At 40.3% G+C, this 17,067-nt stretch overlaps 1 protein-coding gene across 2 annotated transcripts in view; it reads left to right on the forward strand.

The window, feature by feature from the left end:
• The window catches only part of STT3A (STT3A, subunit of the oligosaccharyltransferase complex (catalytic)), a 79,008-nt gene that overhangs the window by 33,454 nt on the left and 28,487 nt on the right, over positions 1-17,067 (forward strand). For both annotated transcript variants that reach the window (XM_006867662.1, XM_006867663.1), the window contains one exon: positions 16,452-16,558. In XM_006867662.1, the coding sequence (XP_006867724.1) occupies positions 16,452-16,558 (107 nt within the window). The remainder of the gene's footprint in view (positions 1-16,451; positions 16,559-17,067) is intronic.

Below are 17,067 nucleotides of genomic sequence, written 5' to 3' on the forward strand. Positions count from 1 at the left end.
GTTCCCTCTGTTAGTCTGTTTCTAGTTGTTGTAGATGTTGTGTTAATGTGTTAATTTTAGTTCTTTCTTCTTTTTGAATGTGTGCGTTTATTGCAATAAATTGTCCTCTCACCACTTTTGCCATGTCCCAAAGATTTGGTATGTTGTGTTTTCATTCTCATTTATTTCTAGAAACTTTGCGAGTTCACGTTTAATTTCTTCTACTACCCAGTCTCTTTTCAGCAGGGTGTTATTCAGTTTCCATGTATTTGTCTTTATTTCCTTGGTTTTCCAATTGTTGATTTCTAATTTGATAGGTTGTGATCTGAGAAGATGTTTTGTAGTATTTTGATATTTGTAAATTTATGTAGATTTGTTTTTGTGGACTAAAACATGGTCTCTTTGGAGAATGTTCCATGTGCACTTGAGAAGAATATGTATTGTGCAGTTGTTGGGTTGCATGCTCTGTACACATCTATGAGTTCCAGTTGGCTGAGTGTGTTGTTTAATTCTTCTGTGTCTTTGTCAAGTTTTCTTCTGGTTGTTCTATCCATTTTTTATAGTGGTGTATTAAAATCACCCACTATTATTTTATTGTAGATTCATCTGTTTCTTTCTTCCAGTCTATAAGAGTTTGTTTTATATATTTTGGTGCTCTTTCGTTGGGAGCATAGATATTTAATATGGTTATTTCATCTTGTTCAATTGTTCCTTTAATCATGATGTAATGTCCTTCTTTATCTATTATGCTTGTTTTTGCCTTAAAGTTTATTTTATCCGAAATAAGTACTGTCACTCCTGTTCACTTTTTATTGGTATTGGCTTGGTATATTTTTTTCCATCCTTTAACTTTTAGTCTGTTTTTGTCCCTGTGAGTGAGATTTGTCTCTTGCAGGCAGCATATTGAAGGATCTTGTTTTCTTACCCATTCTGTCACCCTCCTTCTCTTAACAGGTGCATTTAATCCATTTATGTTCAGTGTAATTATCGATAGGTATTGATTAGTAGCTGTCATTATATTTGTTTTTTTTGTGGTGTTGCTGCTTCCTTGTTCTGTTGTCTTTCTTTGTTGAATTCAAGATTTTTGCATTCTTTCTTGTAAATTTCCTCATAGTTTTAATGTTTTCATATTCTTCCTGGGTTTTCATTGTCTTGGTATGTTGTGAAGTGTTAATTTTCATTGAGGTTGTCTTATAGTCCATTAGCTTTTCTGACCATGTATTGCAGACTATTTTATCCTGTAATCAACCTGACCTTCTGGCTATCTGGATCTCTTTACCTACATGTTTACCTTCTTTTTACATTGTGCTTGTTTTGGTCATAGACTGATCTTCCAGAGTCTCTGAGTTTGTTCTTATAGTTTAGTTTTGTTACCGATTCTTTTTTCTGTTGACTTAATTCAGGGAGGTGCTGACACGTGTGTCTATCTCTGGTTGTTGTCTCTTCTTGTTGGTTCTCAGTCCACAGAACTCCCTTTAGGATGTTTTGTAGTGCAGGATTGGCTTTGGTGAATTCCCATAGCTTCTGTTTATCCTGGAATGTTTTGATTGCACCATCATTTTTGATTGATAGCTTTGCTGGATAAAGGATTCTTGGTTGGCAGTTTTTTTCTTCCAGGGTTTTATATATGTCTCCCCATTGCCTCTCACTTGCATGGTTCCTGCTGAGAGATCTGAGCTTAAGCTGACTTGCTTTCTTTTGTATGTGACCCTTCTGCCTTCTCTGGCTGCTTTCTGAAGTGTCTCCTTATCTTTAAGTTTGGTGAGCTTGACTATATGTCTTGGTGATTTTCTTTTGGGGTCTGCTCTTTTTGGAGTTCGTTCTGCTTCTTGTATGTTTATTTTTTCACCTTTCAGTATGTTGGAGAAATTTTCTTCCAGTAGCTGTTTGACTATTTCCTCTGTGGACTTGTGTGATTCTTCTTGCTCTGGAATGCCAATAATTTTTAAGTTATTCCTCTTCGTGTTATCCAACATGAATCTCAGACCTTCCTCCGAATTTTTTATCATTTTTTGTGTTTGTTCTTCTATCTTAGTGGTATTGAGAGACTTGTCTTCCAGCTCGCTGATTCTTCCTTCCATCTCATCTATTCTACTCCTTTGCCTTTTCAGAGTGTTTTGTATTTCTGCCATTTTGTTTTTGATTGTTTGTACCTCTTTCTGTAGGCTTTTCATTGTTTCCAATGCTGTATCTATTTTGTTTGATTGTTTTTGTAGCACTTTCCTGACTTCTTCCTTATTTTTCTCAACTCCATCGTAAAGTGTTTTGAAACATTTTATAATCATTTTTCTGAATTCTTTCTCAGGCATTTCCAGGGCCTGCCCTCCTTCTATAATGGATTTCAGATCTACTTCTAGGTCCTTTGTCTCAGATATTTTATCTTTTTTCTGGACATGTGCTGATATGGTCATCTGTTTTTGCTTCTTTTACATGTTTGATGTTTATCTGTGGCCCTAATGCTTAAATGAGTATGTATTTTGGTACTTTTTTTTTATGCTCTCTGGTTTCTTTCAGGAATATGTGGTCAGGGTGTGGTCTGTCCTTTTCACTCTTCTTATTGCTTGACTCAGAGTAACTTTCACAGGTACTGCCTGTTTCCTTTGTATCTGATACCTGGTATTGGTTATTGCCTGGGTTTTGGTGTTTAATACGGTGCGAATGTAGCTTGGTTATTTGGCAGCAGTTGCTGACTCTTCTCGTGTAGAATAGGGAGACAAAGAGTCCTCCAATAGCAGAAGGGAGGCTTGTAACAGTCAAACAACAGCAGCAGGGTAAAATACAAAGTCACAATCAAAAGCAAAAACAAAAATGGGAGAAAGAGGAAAAAGGGACTCCTGCTAAACCAGCTATAAAAGGGAGACCTAGATAGAGTTCCCAAGGAGCAGCTGGTGAGCTTGAACCACCGATCTTGCAGTTCATAAGGCTCTGTAGTATGACGTCTCAACCCTCAGAGCCATGCCCGGCTCCTGCTCAACCAGCGTAAGAAGGCAGACCCAGATAGGTGCACATCCGCGGCTCAGCTTGGGCTGAGCACACGGTTTCCTGAGCATTGGCTGGTGGGCGTGAATCACCGCCCTTGCAGTTCAGTAAACCTTGCAGCAGGGTGGGTCTCACGTGGGTTCTGGGAGGCTGGGCGGGGCCTTAGCTTGTTAATGGTGGGTGGTGGGGTCAGCAGGGTGCGGGGGCGCTGTCCGTGGGGAGCCTGGTGGGCCTGGTGGGCGGGGTGGGTCACGAGTGATCAGTCAGGCGGTGTGGGGCTAGTGGTGGGTTCTGTGGGCACAGCGGTGCTCTAGCGGTGCTGGGGGGTGGTGGTTTGGGCGGCCCTTGCGGGGCTCTAGCTTGTTATGTCTTATGGGTGGGGTCAGCGGGGTGTGTGCGCGCTACGAAGGGCTCCTGTGGGTGCTCGTGATCTGGTCCAGGTCCGGGAAGGCGGGTGGTTCGGGATCAAGGGGGTAATGGGGCGGGCGAGAGGCCACTTTGCTGTGCGGACACAGTCCTTGCCCGATGATGTCAGACAGTCGCCTTTTTTTTTTTCCCTCCTTTCTTTGTTGACTGATTATTGTCTGCCCACTGCAAGTGCCGAAATTACACAGTGAGGCAGAAGACCCTCACTTTCTCTTCCGCTTGTCCCCAGTGGTTCCCCCTGTTCAATAATTACTGAAAGCGTAGCTTTCTGCGCGAGTTGGTTCCAGCCCCACCCCCCAAGCATGAAGGAGTTTGGGCTGTGCTACAGGCAGCACAGGTACAAGTTTAAAAAGCCAGTAGTTCCTCAGTACGGTGATTTTTTTTTAAAAAGCTAGTTTAAGATTTTGAAGTATTGAGACTTAGGTGGCTGTAAGGGTGTGGGTTTGCCACAGGAAGGTTTCTTTTCGTGAATTCCCTTCCTCTGAACCCGGAGCCTCACTCAACCATGACGTCTGGCCGTCTGGCAAACCGCAAAACTAATTACTTTTAATGGTTTATTTTCAGTGAAGCCTGGTTTTATTAATAGCTCTGGTAGCGTAGTGGTTACGAATCGGGCCGCGAACCTTAAGGTCAGCGGTTTGAAACTACCAGCCGCTCCGCGGGAGAAAGATGAGGCTTTCTACTCCCGTAAAGATTTACACCCTCGGAAACCCTGTACAGGGTCGCTATGGGTTGGAACTGACTCTACGGCACTTAACAACAACAACAACTAACAAAACATGGTGTTAAACTATCAAGAGATGGTTAATGAATACAATTACATTCCCTTAGAATCTATGAAGAAAGATAAATATATACCTATTAAAAACAACTCTAGTAATAGATAGTAGCATTAGGCATAATAGAAGTATGAACAGAGTACTTTGAGAATGTGAGAAAAGGAGAGTTTAACTCAGATTTGTGAACAGGGAAAATTTAGGAAGTTTCTGAAGTTGAGATTTAGGGTTGTGGTTTGGCAGTTCTTTAACAATGTTACTTCATGATGAGACTTGAAAGTTCCATTATGAGACCCGGTGTTAGCAGTGAATCAACTGAAATGTAATTAACTCAAAGGCGTGGCCTGCATCCCACCTATGAACATTCTGGCAATGTTCTGGATTTTTTCTGTTTGTTCTGTATCCTGCATTTGGCTTGTCATATTTTGACCTCTGGTTCTTTTGGACTTTGGCTAGTGGCCAGTGGGCCGAAATCCTACTGTCTTACCTGCTGAATTTGTCTTTGTTGCCTTCTGACTTGAATCAGGAGAATCCTTCAAGAAATGTCTGACCTACAGACTTGGGACTTGTCAGCAGTTACAAACATGAGCCATTTCCTTGAGATAAATCTCTCTATACACATACATACATGTAAGCATCATTGATTCTCCTATTCTAAACAAATCAGCCTAAGATATTGTTACCAAGAATGGTTCTAGAGAAATATAACTATGAGAATGTGTTTTCTAAATTGGTTTTCAAGTGTACAAGTCTAAAGTGTTTATAACTCCTCCTCCCTTAGTAAAGGGGTGTGAGGCAGCAATATTAATATGTAAAATACCACAACTAATGTTGTTAAGTGCCGTCGAGTCGATTCCCACCCATAGAGACCCTGTATAGGGTTTCCAAGGAGCAGCTGGTGAGCTTGAACCACCAACCTTGCAGTTCAAATGACTTTGCAGTCTGACCATCACCACTAATAGTGGTCAAGTATTGGGAAAAGCCAGGCTCTGGGAGATTACATGTTTGCATTTTTGCAATTTTGTCAATGAGAAGCATAGAGAAGCTGGTTGATTGATTTTATGCTACACAAAGTGGTAAAAAAAAAAGAGATGAGCTCAGGGCTTTGAAATCGTAGCTGAAGCACTGCATAAACAACTTCGAAGTATCCACTTGTGCCCTGAAAGAAAGCTTTATTTCTTATAGTAACAGAGCTCATATTCCTGAAACCCACACTTAGGAATCTTGTCAGAAGAGTGTTGAATTACAGTGCTGATTGAAATCTTAACATTGAATGGTCTCCTGTCTGAAGTTAAGTTAGAGTGATGAGTGAGAAGAAATGGGAATATGAAACTTGAAATAGGGACATATGGTAAAATAATCAGGAAGGTGGGAACATTGAGAACTTAAATTGCTTCACTTCTGCCAACAGTATGAGACCTCATAGCTCATCTTATGAGATGAACCCAGCTGTGCATGTTGATTTATTCTCTCAGATATCACAGGGGTAGTGGCTGTGGACTTGTCTAGAGCATCACATGAGGTAGATGCTTAAGACATTGATGAATGTCCTCAGGAACCACCACCACTACCCATTTTTGCTTCTAGACCTATAATTAGATTTAGTCTCAGTGTGCCCCAAAAGATGAAGTGCAAAATGTGACCCAGGAACAGGTACATGACATTCCTAAGGAACTACTTGATTTTTCTATTATGTGTAAACAAGCCTGGAGAATGCACATGGGAAAAGGGCATGGCTATTAAGGGTGTGGGATAATGGTGTAAGGAACATAAAGTGGGATCAGTCTGAGGTCTCACTAAGCACAGATTCTTCATTCAACGTTTCAGCTTGAGAGGTTGGGAAAAGCACCTACCTAATAGTTCATTTGGTTGGTTCACTGAAGCATGGCTTGCACGTTATCCTCTACTAAGCCAAGTGAACCACACTTGCCTTTATATATTGTAGATGAAAGTATCCAAAGATATAAAGAAATTGGCATGTTAGAGTAGATTTATCAGGTTATACCATTAGATCCACATTTGGAGTACCCACAAGACACATTTTTTACCATATGTTGTTAGGTGCTATTGAGTTGGTTCTCTTAGTGACCATATACACAACAGAACAAAACACTGCTGGGTCCTGCGCCATCCCATCAGTTGTTGTTATATGCCCTAGAGTTGGTTCTGACTCATAGCGACCCTACAACTCATAGCGACTCTGCACAGGGTTTCCAAAGCTATAAATCTTTATGGGAGCAGAAAGCCTCTTCTTTCTCCTGCGGAACAGCTGGTAGTTTCAAACTGCTGACCTTGTGGTTTGCAGCCTGATTTGTAACCACTACTCTACCAGAGCTCCTTATCCTATCAATAGTGAGGAACAAATCAGTGAAGTGAGCCCCAGCACCCTTGAAGATTGCCGTGATTGTTATTTTATGAAAGTCGGACTTTAAAGTTGTAACTGAATTAAGACACCTAATTTATGACATTGGCTGCTTAGCAGGCATGGTGTGTCTAGGAGTGAAATAGGTGGGAGAGTTACATATTTACTTGATTTGTAAGCATGGAAGAATTCTGGGTCAAGTGAATGTATTTTTATTAGAGTGACTGTTCATTGGAGAAAAGGAAAAATTAGATTTTTAGATTACTGGACACTGGCTGTGAATTGACACTATTTTCAGCTCATGTCTGTCTCACAGTGGGTCTAGTGGCCAATCCTTGAACAATTTCCCTAGTTCTAGAATGCATGATTGGAATAGACGTACTTAGCAACTGGTATTGGATCCTTAACATGTAGAATAAGGGTTATTATGGTTGGAAAAACCAAGTGAAAGCTACTGGAGCTACTGTAACCCAGGAAAATAGTAAACTAAAAGCAATATTGCATTCCGGGAGGGATTGCAGAGACTAGTGACACTATCAAAGTACTTTGGAGGATGCAGGAGGGATGATTCTCAATACATCCCCATTTAACTTGCCTACCTAGCCTGTGCAACAAATGGATGGATCTTAGAGAATGAAAGTGGGTGATGGTAATTTAACACGGTGATAATTCCAATTGCAGCTGCTGTTTTACTTTTTATTGTAAATTGAGTGAAGGTTTACAGAGCAGATCATCAAGTTTCATATTCAACAAATCATATATTTTGCTTCATTTTATGGTTACAATCCCCTCTATGCACCAATAGTTAACAGCATGTACTTCTATTCACTCTAACCACTGCATTCCTCCCTTTGTCTCCCACCACCCCCATCTTTCCTCTGCCAGCCTCCCTCCACTTGTCTGCCCTGTCACCCATGTCAATGCATATCTACCCTTTAGCACATGTATACAAAAAAAACCATGCAAATACCAACAGAGAGGGAAGGAGTCTTCACATGAAGTATCAATGCTGTCCCCTCTGTATACAGGGTAGATAGGGATGGGCAACTTAGACATTGGCTACCTAAAATGAGAGGACAATAAAGGCATAAGGTGCCTGGCTTACAAGATTTCAAGGGGGAGTTTAGTTTAACAGTGTGTGTGGGAATATAGAGTCCCCACTGAATAGTTTTCATCATATCTAGACGAGTTTGGTGAAAAGAGATGAGGATAAGATTCTTATGATTCAGTAGTGAGTAATTGTTATTATGACTAATTACAACTGTTACAATTGTAAAGGTAGAAGTTTTGTAACAAAAACGGGGCAGTAGTTAATTTTACAGTCCAGAAACAGAGGTCCCTAGGACCATCAAGGGAGAAGAGCACAAGTGGAATATGGGACCCTGTCCAGAAAAGCAGCAACACCAGAGATGGAAGCAGAGATGGGGACATGGAGAGAGGGAGCAGCCAAGGACTCTAGATTCATGAAAAGAGAGGGACTGAGAGCTGGCAGTCCAGGAGGCAAGCTTGCAGAATATGCCCTTTGGTGGTTTAAATTATCATGTATGCCCGAGGGGTTAAAAAAAAAATAAGCTAAAGTGAATAGAGAGAAATACTGTTAACTGGTGGTACTTGAAGGGGATTATAATCATTGTAATGAGACAGAGTATATGATTTGTTGAATGTAAAACTGATGATCTGCCCTGTAAACTTTTACTCAAATCACAATAAAAACTTTTTAAAAAAGAAAGGAAAAGAAACCATGCAAGGATATATAACCATTTAAACAACCACAGGCATATTCTGGAAGCTAGTCTTCAGGCCGCCAGCACACAGCCTTTCTCTTTCTATGAGTCTAGAGTCCTCAGCTGCTCCATCTCTCCATGCTATCACCTCTGTCTCCATGTCTGGTGATGCTGCTACTCTGGTTAGGGTCCTACATTCAGCTTATGCTCTTCTCTCTTGATGGTCCTAGGCCTTTGTTTCTGGAATGCAAGATTAACTACTTCCCCCTTTTTGTTATACAACCTCTACCTTTACAGTTGTGACAATCACAATTAGATATAACAGCTGCTCACTACTGAATCAATGAATCCCATCCCCATCTTCTTTCACCCTACCCATCTAGACAAGAGAAAAACTATTCATTGGGGATTCTACCTTCCCTTGCATGTTCTGAAACTAAACACCCTCTTGAAAACTTGTAAACCAGCCACTTCATGCCTTTTAGGTAGCCAGTGTTTAAGTTGCCTGTCCCTTTTAACTCTGTGTATAGAGGGGATAGGTTTGGTCCTTGATGTGAAGACTCTTTCCCTCTCAGTTGTCTTTTTTTTTTTTTTTTTAATGTTTTATTGTGAGTTATGTGATAGTTTACATGGGAGAACATTAGCTTTACATTCATCCTATCATATATCTTTTCATTGCCACTGTTAACTGGTGGTACTTGAATCCCCTTCATGCATCATCAATCAACCAAAGGGTATATCCTGCAATCGGTTGTTATTTTGAGCTACTACATTCATAAGTATGGGTCAAGTTCATCAGATTGTAGCAATTTACACTTACTTTCATTATTAAATTTCATTATCTTCCGCTATTCTAGTTCTGATCATCAAGCCTTCGAAGCCAGGTCAAATGGATACTATCTGCAAGTTTGAGCATTCTTGTGCATCTCCCCTCACTTCGTATCATCTGAACACTTCACTCTCAGCTCTGGCCCTCCATGGCTAAGTCTTTGTACATGGGCTCACTATACTTCGGACCAACCAGCCCTTCCTCTTGTCTCTCTCATTAGATAAGGTTTTAGTGCTTGGACAAATGAATATATCTCTTGGTACCTGGTATGCAGCTATTGATCTGGCCAATGCCCTTTTCTCAACTACAGTTTCAAGTATTCACCAGGAACAGTTTAATATTAGCTCTCCTGCTTCAGAGGCCCCACCACTCGTCTGTCAGTTTGTTGTTCTTTGCTGGCTTGCATGTTGCTGTGATTCTGGAAACTATGCCACTGGCATTTTAAATACCAGCAGGGTCACCCATGGTGGACAAGTTTCAGCTCAGTTTCTAGACTAAGGAATACTAGGTAGAAGGAGAGGCGGACTACTTTTGAACATTTAGTCACTGAAAACCTTATGAATAACACTGTAATAGAGCACCAGGATACTGAATATTGAAAAGTGATAAATAACACCAGAATATTCTCAGAATAATGCTGGAAGATATGAGCCCTGTAGGTTGGAAGATACGTGAAATACGACTAGGGAAGAGCTGCCTCCCTCAAAGTAGAGTTGACAGTTGACTGTGATGACATGAATAAAGCTTTCAGGACCTTCATTTGGTGATGGGGTAAACATCCATTAATAATCAGAACATGGAATGTACAAAGTATGAATCTAGGAAAATTGGAAGTTGTCAAAGTGAAATGGAATGCATAAAATTCTAGGTATTAGTGCTCTCAAATAGACTGGTATTGACCATTTAGAATCTGTCAATCATGGTTTACTATGCTGGGAATGGCAAATTGAAGAGGAATGGCATTGTATTCATCATCAAAAAGAGCATTTCAAGATCTGTCCTGTCTTTAGGATAATATCCAGACACCTAAAAGAAGACCAGCTAGTACCACTATTATGCAAATTTTTGCACCAACCACTAAATCCAGTGATGATGAAATTGAAGAATTCTACCCACTTTTTCATTCTGAAATTGATCAAACATGCAATCAAGATGTATTGATAATTACTGGTAATTAGAATGCAAAGGTTGGAAACAAAGAGAAAGGATCAGTAGTTGAAAAATACTAGCTTGGTAATAGAAACAATGCTAGGATTGCATGATAGAATTTTGCAAGACCACTGACTTCTTCATTGCAAATACCTTTTTAAAACAACATAAAAGATGACTATATATATGGATCTCACCAGATGGAATACACAGAAATCAAATTGACTACATCTGTGGGAAGAGTGAAAAAGAGGAAGACGACCCCCGCCCCCAACCATCTAGTGGAAAAGCTCCATATCAACTGAACATGAAATCAATTGCTCGTATGTAAGTTCAAGCTGAAGAAAATTAGAATAAGTACACGACAGCCAAAATATGACCTTGAACATGTCTCACTTGTTATCTCAAGAACAGGTTTGATGCATTAAACACTAATGACCAACGACCAGAGGAGTGTGGGATCAAGAACATCATACAGGAAGAAAGCAAAAAGTCACTAAAAAGACAAGAAAGAAGGAAAAGATCAAAATGGATGTCAAAAGAAACTCTGGAACTTGCTATCCAGTGTAGAGATTCTAAAGCAAATGGTATAAGAGCTGAACACAGAATTTCAAAGGTCAGCCTGAGAAGACAAAGTTAAATATTATAACAAAATGTGCAAAAACTTGGAGTTAGAAAATCAGAAGGGAAGAACATTTCTCAAGCTGAGGGAACTGAAGAAAAAAATTCAAGCCTCAACTTTTGGTATTGAAGGATTCCATGGGCAAAATATTGAATGATGCAGAAAGCATCAAAAGAAGATGGAAGGAGAATACACAGAGTTACTACCAAAAAGAAATGGTCAATGCTCAACCATTTCAAGGAGTAGCATATGATCAATAGCCAATGGTACTGAAAGAAGAAGTCCAAAGTGCATTGAAAACATTGGCAAAGAACAAAGCTCTGGGAACTGCTGGAATATAAATTGAAATCTTTCAACAAACTGTTCCACTGTAATGGTATCCTAAACGGCATAGCCTCCGATCAAGGAACTCATAGCAAATGAATTATGGCAATGGGCCCATGCTCCTATAATTCACCAGTCTTACCATGTTCCCCATCATCTTGATAAAACAATAGAAGGATCACCCCCACGACTCAATTTTCAGCTAAGCAGTAGATAGGTATGTAGAGGGGACAACAACACTAGTAAGGTATGCACACCATATACTGGTTAACCATTTAGGATCAAAAGGGCAGCATTTACCCAAGGACAAAGTTCAGAAGGGTTGGGAAAAAAGGATGAATGGAAACAAAACACAAAGGTTGGAAATGGAATAAATGATGTTGCATTGAGGGAATTGCAAATATTAAGATGAAGTGTATGATTTGTTGAATTTGTAAAACTGATGATCTACTCTGTAAATCAGGAAAGGTATGCCCCAGGGTTGTATTCTTTCACCACATTTATTCAACCTATATGCTGAGCAAGTAATCTGAGATGCTGGATTATATGAAGAAGAATCTGGCATCAAGACTGAAGGAAGACTAACAACCTATGATATGACAGATCATGCATCCTTGTTTGCTAAAAGCAAAGACCACTTAAAATACTTACTGATGAAGATGAAGGACCACAGCCTTCCATTAGGTTGCATCTCAATGTAAAGAAAACAGAAATCCTTACCATTGGACCAATAAGCAACATCTGTATAAATGGAGAGAAGATTGAAGTTGTCCAAGACTTCATTTTGCTCAACCATCAACACTTATGGAAGCAGCAGTCAAAAAAATCAAAGGATGTACTGCAATAGGCAAATCTGCTGCACAAGACCTCTTTAGAGTATTGAAGAGCAAAGTTGTCAGTTTGAGGACTAAGGTACACCTGACTCAAGCCATGGTATTTTTAATAGCCTCATATGCATGTGAAAGTTGGACAATGAATAAGGCAGACCATAGAAGAGTTTGAGTTACAGTGTTGGAGGAGAATATTAAAGGTATAGTGGAGTGCCAGAAGAACAACAAATCTGTGTTGAAAGAAGTGCAGCCAGAGTGCTTCTTGGAAGCCAGGATGCCAGACTTCATTTCTCATACTTCGGACATATTATCAGGAGGGACCAGTCCTTGGAGAAGGACATGTTTGGTAGAATGGAGGATCAGAGAAAAAGAGGAAGACCCTCAATGAGATGGATTTGCACAGTGGCAGCAGTAATATGCTCAGGCATAGCAGAGATTGTGAGGTTGACCCAGAACAGGGCAGTGTTTCATTCTATTGTGCATGGGGTTGCTATGATTCACTACCGACTCAATGGCAGCTAACAATAACTCTGTAAATGTTCACTAAATTCACAATAAAATGTTGTTGTTGTTTTTTTTTTTTAAAAAAAGACAAAACAAAAATGGCCAAAGGCATCTATGGTAACAGGTAGGTAGCAGGATCTTGCAGGATTGAGGCATTGTTTTCCAGGAGACTGTGTGTGTGTGCTCTGATCCAGATATTTTATGCACTTCTCCAATAGCCAGAATTCACAGGTCTAGTAACTAAAGGGTGGGAATAGGAATAGCACCAATCACTTTAGTCTCTTATGGCCTACTTGCAAACTGTTTGCTTCTGGTTCCTCTGAACCTGTACTCTGTGGATCTGGAGGTCTACATTCCAAAGGTGGGAATATTCCCATCTGAAGAAAAAACTGATTTCTGTTTAACTGGAAGATAAGAATGTCACCACTTTGAAGTCCTCATGCTTTTGGATTAACAGGCAAAAAAGGGAGACACTGTATTGGCTGGTGTGATTGATAACGAAGAGAACTTACTCATTGGCATGTAACAACAACGGTGGAGGTAAAGAACAGTGTATCTGAACACAGGAGATTGCTTAGAATGTCTTTTAGTGCTATCATGCCCTGTGATAAAAGTTAATGGAAAACAACTGCAATCAAATTCTGACATCACTATAAATGACTCAGACCCTCTAGGAATGAAGATTTGGGTCATCCCACCAGATAAAGAACCTGATCAGTTGAAGTGCTTGCTTTAGGGCAAAGGAATACAGATGGATGGTAGTAAAAGGTATGGCCACGTGACCAGTTGCTGAAAAGAGGACTGTAATTGTTATATTTCTTGTATGTGTGCATGAAACATTTTTGTTTTCTTCACTTAAAAAATTTAAGGGGTTAGTGCATTTTTTAAATGTTTTATTGTGAATTATATGATAGTTTACATGGGAGAACATTAGTTTTATATTCATTCTATCGTATATCATTTCATCGCCATGGTTACAATCCCCTCCACGCGTCATCAACCAACCAAAGGGTATACCCTACACTACCTTGCCCCCCTCCAATCTTCAGCACACAGTTGCTCTCCCTCTCTGGATCTAAAGTCACCAGTTGCTCCATCGCTCCACGTCATTGTCTCTGCCTCCATCTCAGGTATCGCTGCTTCTCTGGGTAGGGTCCCGCTCTCGGCTCTTCTCCATTGATGGTCCTAGGGACCTATGCTCCTTAATCACTCCCTTCCTTGTTATAAAACGTCTACCTTTACATTTCCAACCCTCACAATCAGTCCTGATAACAGTTATTCACTATTGTATCACAAGAGACCCATCTGTATTTCATTTCATCAGCCTTGCCTAGACAGATTTGATACTACACACTGGAGATTCTGCCTTTCTCCAGGCCCCCTGGCTCTAGGTTCCCTCTTGAAAGCTTATAAGCCAGTCACTTCTTGCCTTTGTAGTCCCCCCCTCCCCCCCATTTTGGGTAACCAATGTCCAAGTTGCCCATCTCTGTCTACTCTGTGTGTGGAGGGGGTGGGAATGATTCTTGCTGTAAGGATTTGTTCCCTCTTTTGAGCTACTGCATCCATAAGTGTAGGCCAAGTTCATCAAATTGTATCAGATTACTTTTGTTTTCCTCTTCTTTCTTCTTCTGGTTGAGCTCTGATCATCCAGTCATTGAAGCCAGGTCAAGTGGGTATTATCTGCAAGTGTGGGTGTTCTTGTGCACATGCCCTCTCTTCTTATCAGCTGCATGCTTCACTCTCCACATTGTAAGGCTTAGCTCGCCACTGCATTGCTGTTTCCCTCACTTCCCCTTATCGGTGACAAGTGTGGTCACCAATTAGAGCATCTATTCCCATTGAGTCTTATTCTTGGAAGGGGGTTTGCACTGAGGGGACCCGACCACTTGCCTTGATGTTTCCTGGGCAAGCAACTTGTTTGTTCTTATAGTAACAGTCTGTCTGCTTCTATTGTTTTGTATTTTTCCTGTAGGTCTTTCTTTCAAGAAGTATCTTCTATCCTTCTAGCCGCTCCAGGCTGGTCTGCTTGTCCTTTCAAGTGGGAATTTCCCATCTCTGGAGATCTGGATGTGGTTCAGGCTTCTACCTATAGTCTTATGTATTGCAGAAGCTCCGCAGGAAACCTCCTTCACTGGGCACGTTGTAGCCCCATTTTAGGTATTCCAATCAGTTATAGGCAGAAGATGGACTTACAAGTTTTCTATGGTGATGTTTCTGACTATTCCTTTCTCTCCCCCTCCAGTGTCTATTTTATATTGTAATGCAAGGAAAACCAAGATTCAAAAGACAGCCAAGCATCTTAACATTATTCCCCCCTTTTCCCCATTCCAACCATGTCTCAATCTCTGTATCGCAGAGCCCTATAGTTCCAAGGTTGTGCATACATCATTCTGTGTCTAATCCCTGCCCTGTGCTCCACCTTCCCCTCCCTCCCCTCAACCACCCCCAACACCCAGCAATCAACAAAGCAATCCCCCCACCCTCCCTTTAGTATGGGTTCTTTTTCTTAGTTTTTTAGAGTAGTGGTCCTATGCAGTATTTCTCTTTTTGTAACTGACTAATTTCACTCAACATAATGTCCTCAAGGTTCATCCATGTTATGCGGTGGCTTGCCGCTTCCTTGTTATTCTTCAAGATAGCATAATATTCCATTGTGTGGGGTTAGTGCATTTTTGATTGTACATTTATTAGTTGTATCATCTTAGGCACGCATGACTTTATAATTGTCTTTATTTAGAGATTACAAGTTGACAAGAGGTGAGCAATGAAGGTTAAGACTGTGCATCATGGTTGGGCCATGATTCTCTGCAGTTAGTTACGTAGTTCGGTAATTACATAATAATGTTATCACCTCCATGAGATCTGATATAAGGTAACCAGTTCCAGATGAGATCTGCTGTGAGCATCCAGTAAAGGGAGTTTTTTCATGGGTTTGGTATGCATCCAATATATATATATGGATGTAACGGCAAATATTTCTGGGTCTTTACTTCTGGATCCTGCATCTGGATTGTCATATTTTGACCTCCAGTTTTTTGGGACATGAGCTAGTGGCCTGTCATAGTTCCTATCAAACTTGGATTTGTCAGTCTGTGAACCCACAGCCTGTCACCTGACCTGTTGATCTTGGGTGTGGCCTGTCATAGTTCCTGTCAAACTTGGATTTGTCAGTCTGTGAACCCACAGCCTGTCACCTGACCTGTTGATCTTGGGTTCATTGGCTCCTACAGTTCCGTGAATCATGAGAAACCTCCAGTCTGACATCTGACTGCAGACTTGGGGCGTGTCAGCCTCTACAACTGTGTGCGCTGTTTCCTTGAAATAAATTTCTGTCTATATATACATATATGAGTTTCACTGAGTTTGCTTCTCTAGAGAACCCAGCCTAAGACAGGGGTTTAAGGAAGCAGCTTGTGTTAAGATATGGAGGCAGTATGTCATGCATGATTGGGTGGGATATCTTTAGGGTTGTTCTAATGGGGAATTTAATGGGGAAAGAGCAACAAGAGTCAGTATTTACTAAATGCTTACTATATATATGGTATTGTTGTGTTTTATACCTGTTAGTTAAATCATTTTCATAACAGTCTTTTGAAGTAGTTATTACTATTTTCTTTTTATAGAAATCTGAGACAGAAAAGATGAGTGCATATCATTACATTTCTATTAGGTTGTTGTTGTTGGTAAGTTCTGTTGTCAGTTCTGATTTATATCAACCCTGTAATAGGGTTTCTGAGGAGTGGCTGATAAGTTTGAACTGTCAACCTTGCTGTTCAAATCAACCTTGAGGTCAAGTGCTTATCCTAAGGTGGCACACCAGGACTCCTTCTATTAGGAAGTACATCTAACACAGAAAAAGTTCATGCATTTGGTTTTAGTACAGTGTTCTTTACTACCATGTTAGCATTGTCTCTTCTTAAATATCAGTGTGGTTTTTTTTTCTGCAGGAATTGCCATCTTTTGCATGCTGCTCACCTATTACATGTGGATCAAGGCAGTAAAGACTGGCTCCATCTATTGGGCAGCCAAGTGTGCCCTTGCTTATTTCTACATGGTAACTTTTTTACTTCTCTTTTCCAGAAGTATCTCTAGGTTTGAGTTCCTGTTCTCAACTGATATAAATTGGAAGTAGCACTTGGCTTTTGAATTCATTGACTGCAGGCTAGAAGTCTTATCTCTTATCTCCACATAAAACCTATCCTAAGATAGCAAGACAGAGACAATAATTTTTAATTTTCTAAGTTCTCTAAATACTAGGTTCCTAGAAGTAAATATTGGTTGGCCCACTTTCTTTCCTGGTATATATACAATGTATAGTTTATTCCTTAACTGCTTACATATGCTTACCTTTCTCAGATATCCCTAAATCTTACATGTGACCTTCAGAGTAGACTGATGTTTAATCTAGACTAACTATCAGAGTTGAGTTCTCTTATGTGATGATGATGTAAGTAGATGCTGGGAGTAGCAATTTGTATGATTTAAATTAAACCAGTTAGAACAAATACAGTGTGTAGTTACTGTGAAGAGATATTCTTTGTAAAATCACAGGTGATATCCTAG

Source organism: Chrysochloris asiatica, unplaced genomic scaffold, assembly GCF_000296735.1.
Source record: "Chrysochloris asiatica unplaced genomic scaffold, ChrAsi1.0 scaffold00107, whole genome shotgun sequence".
Classification (NCBI taxonomy): domain Eukaryota; kingdom Metazoa; phylum Chordata; class Mammalia; order Afrosoricida; family Chrysochloridae; genus Chrysochloris; species Chrysochloris asiatica.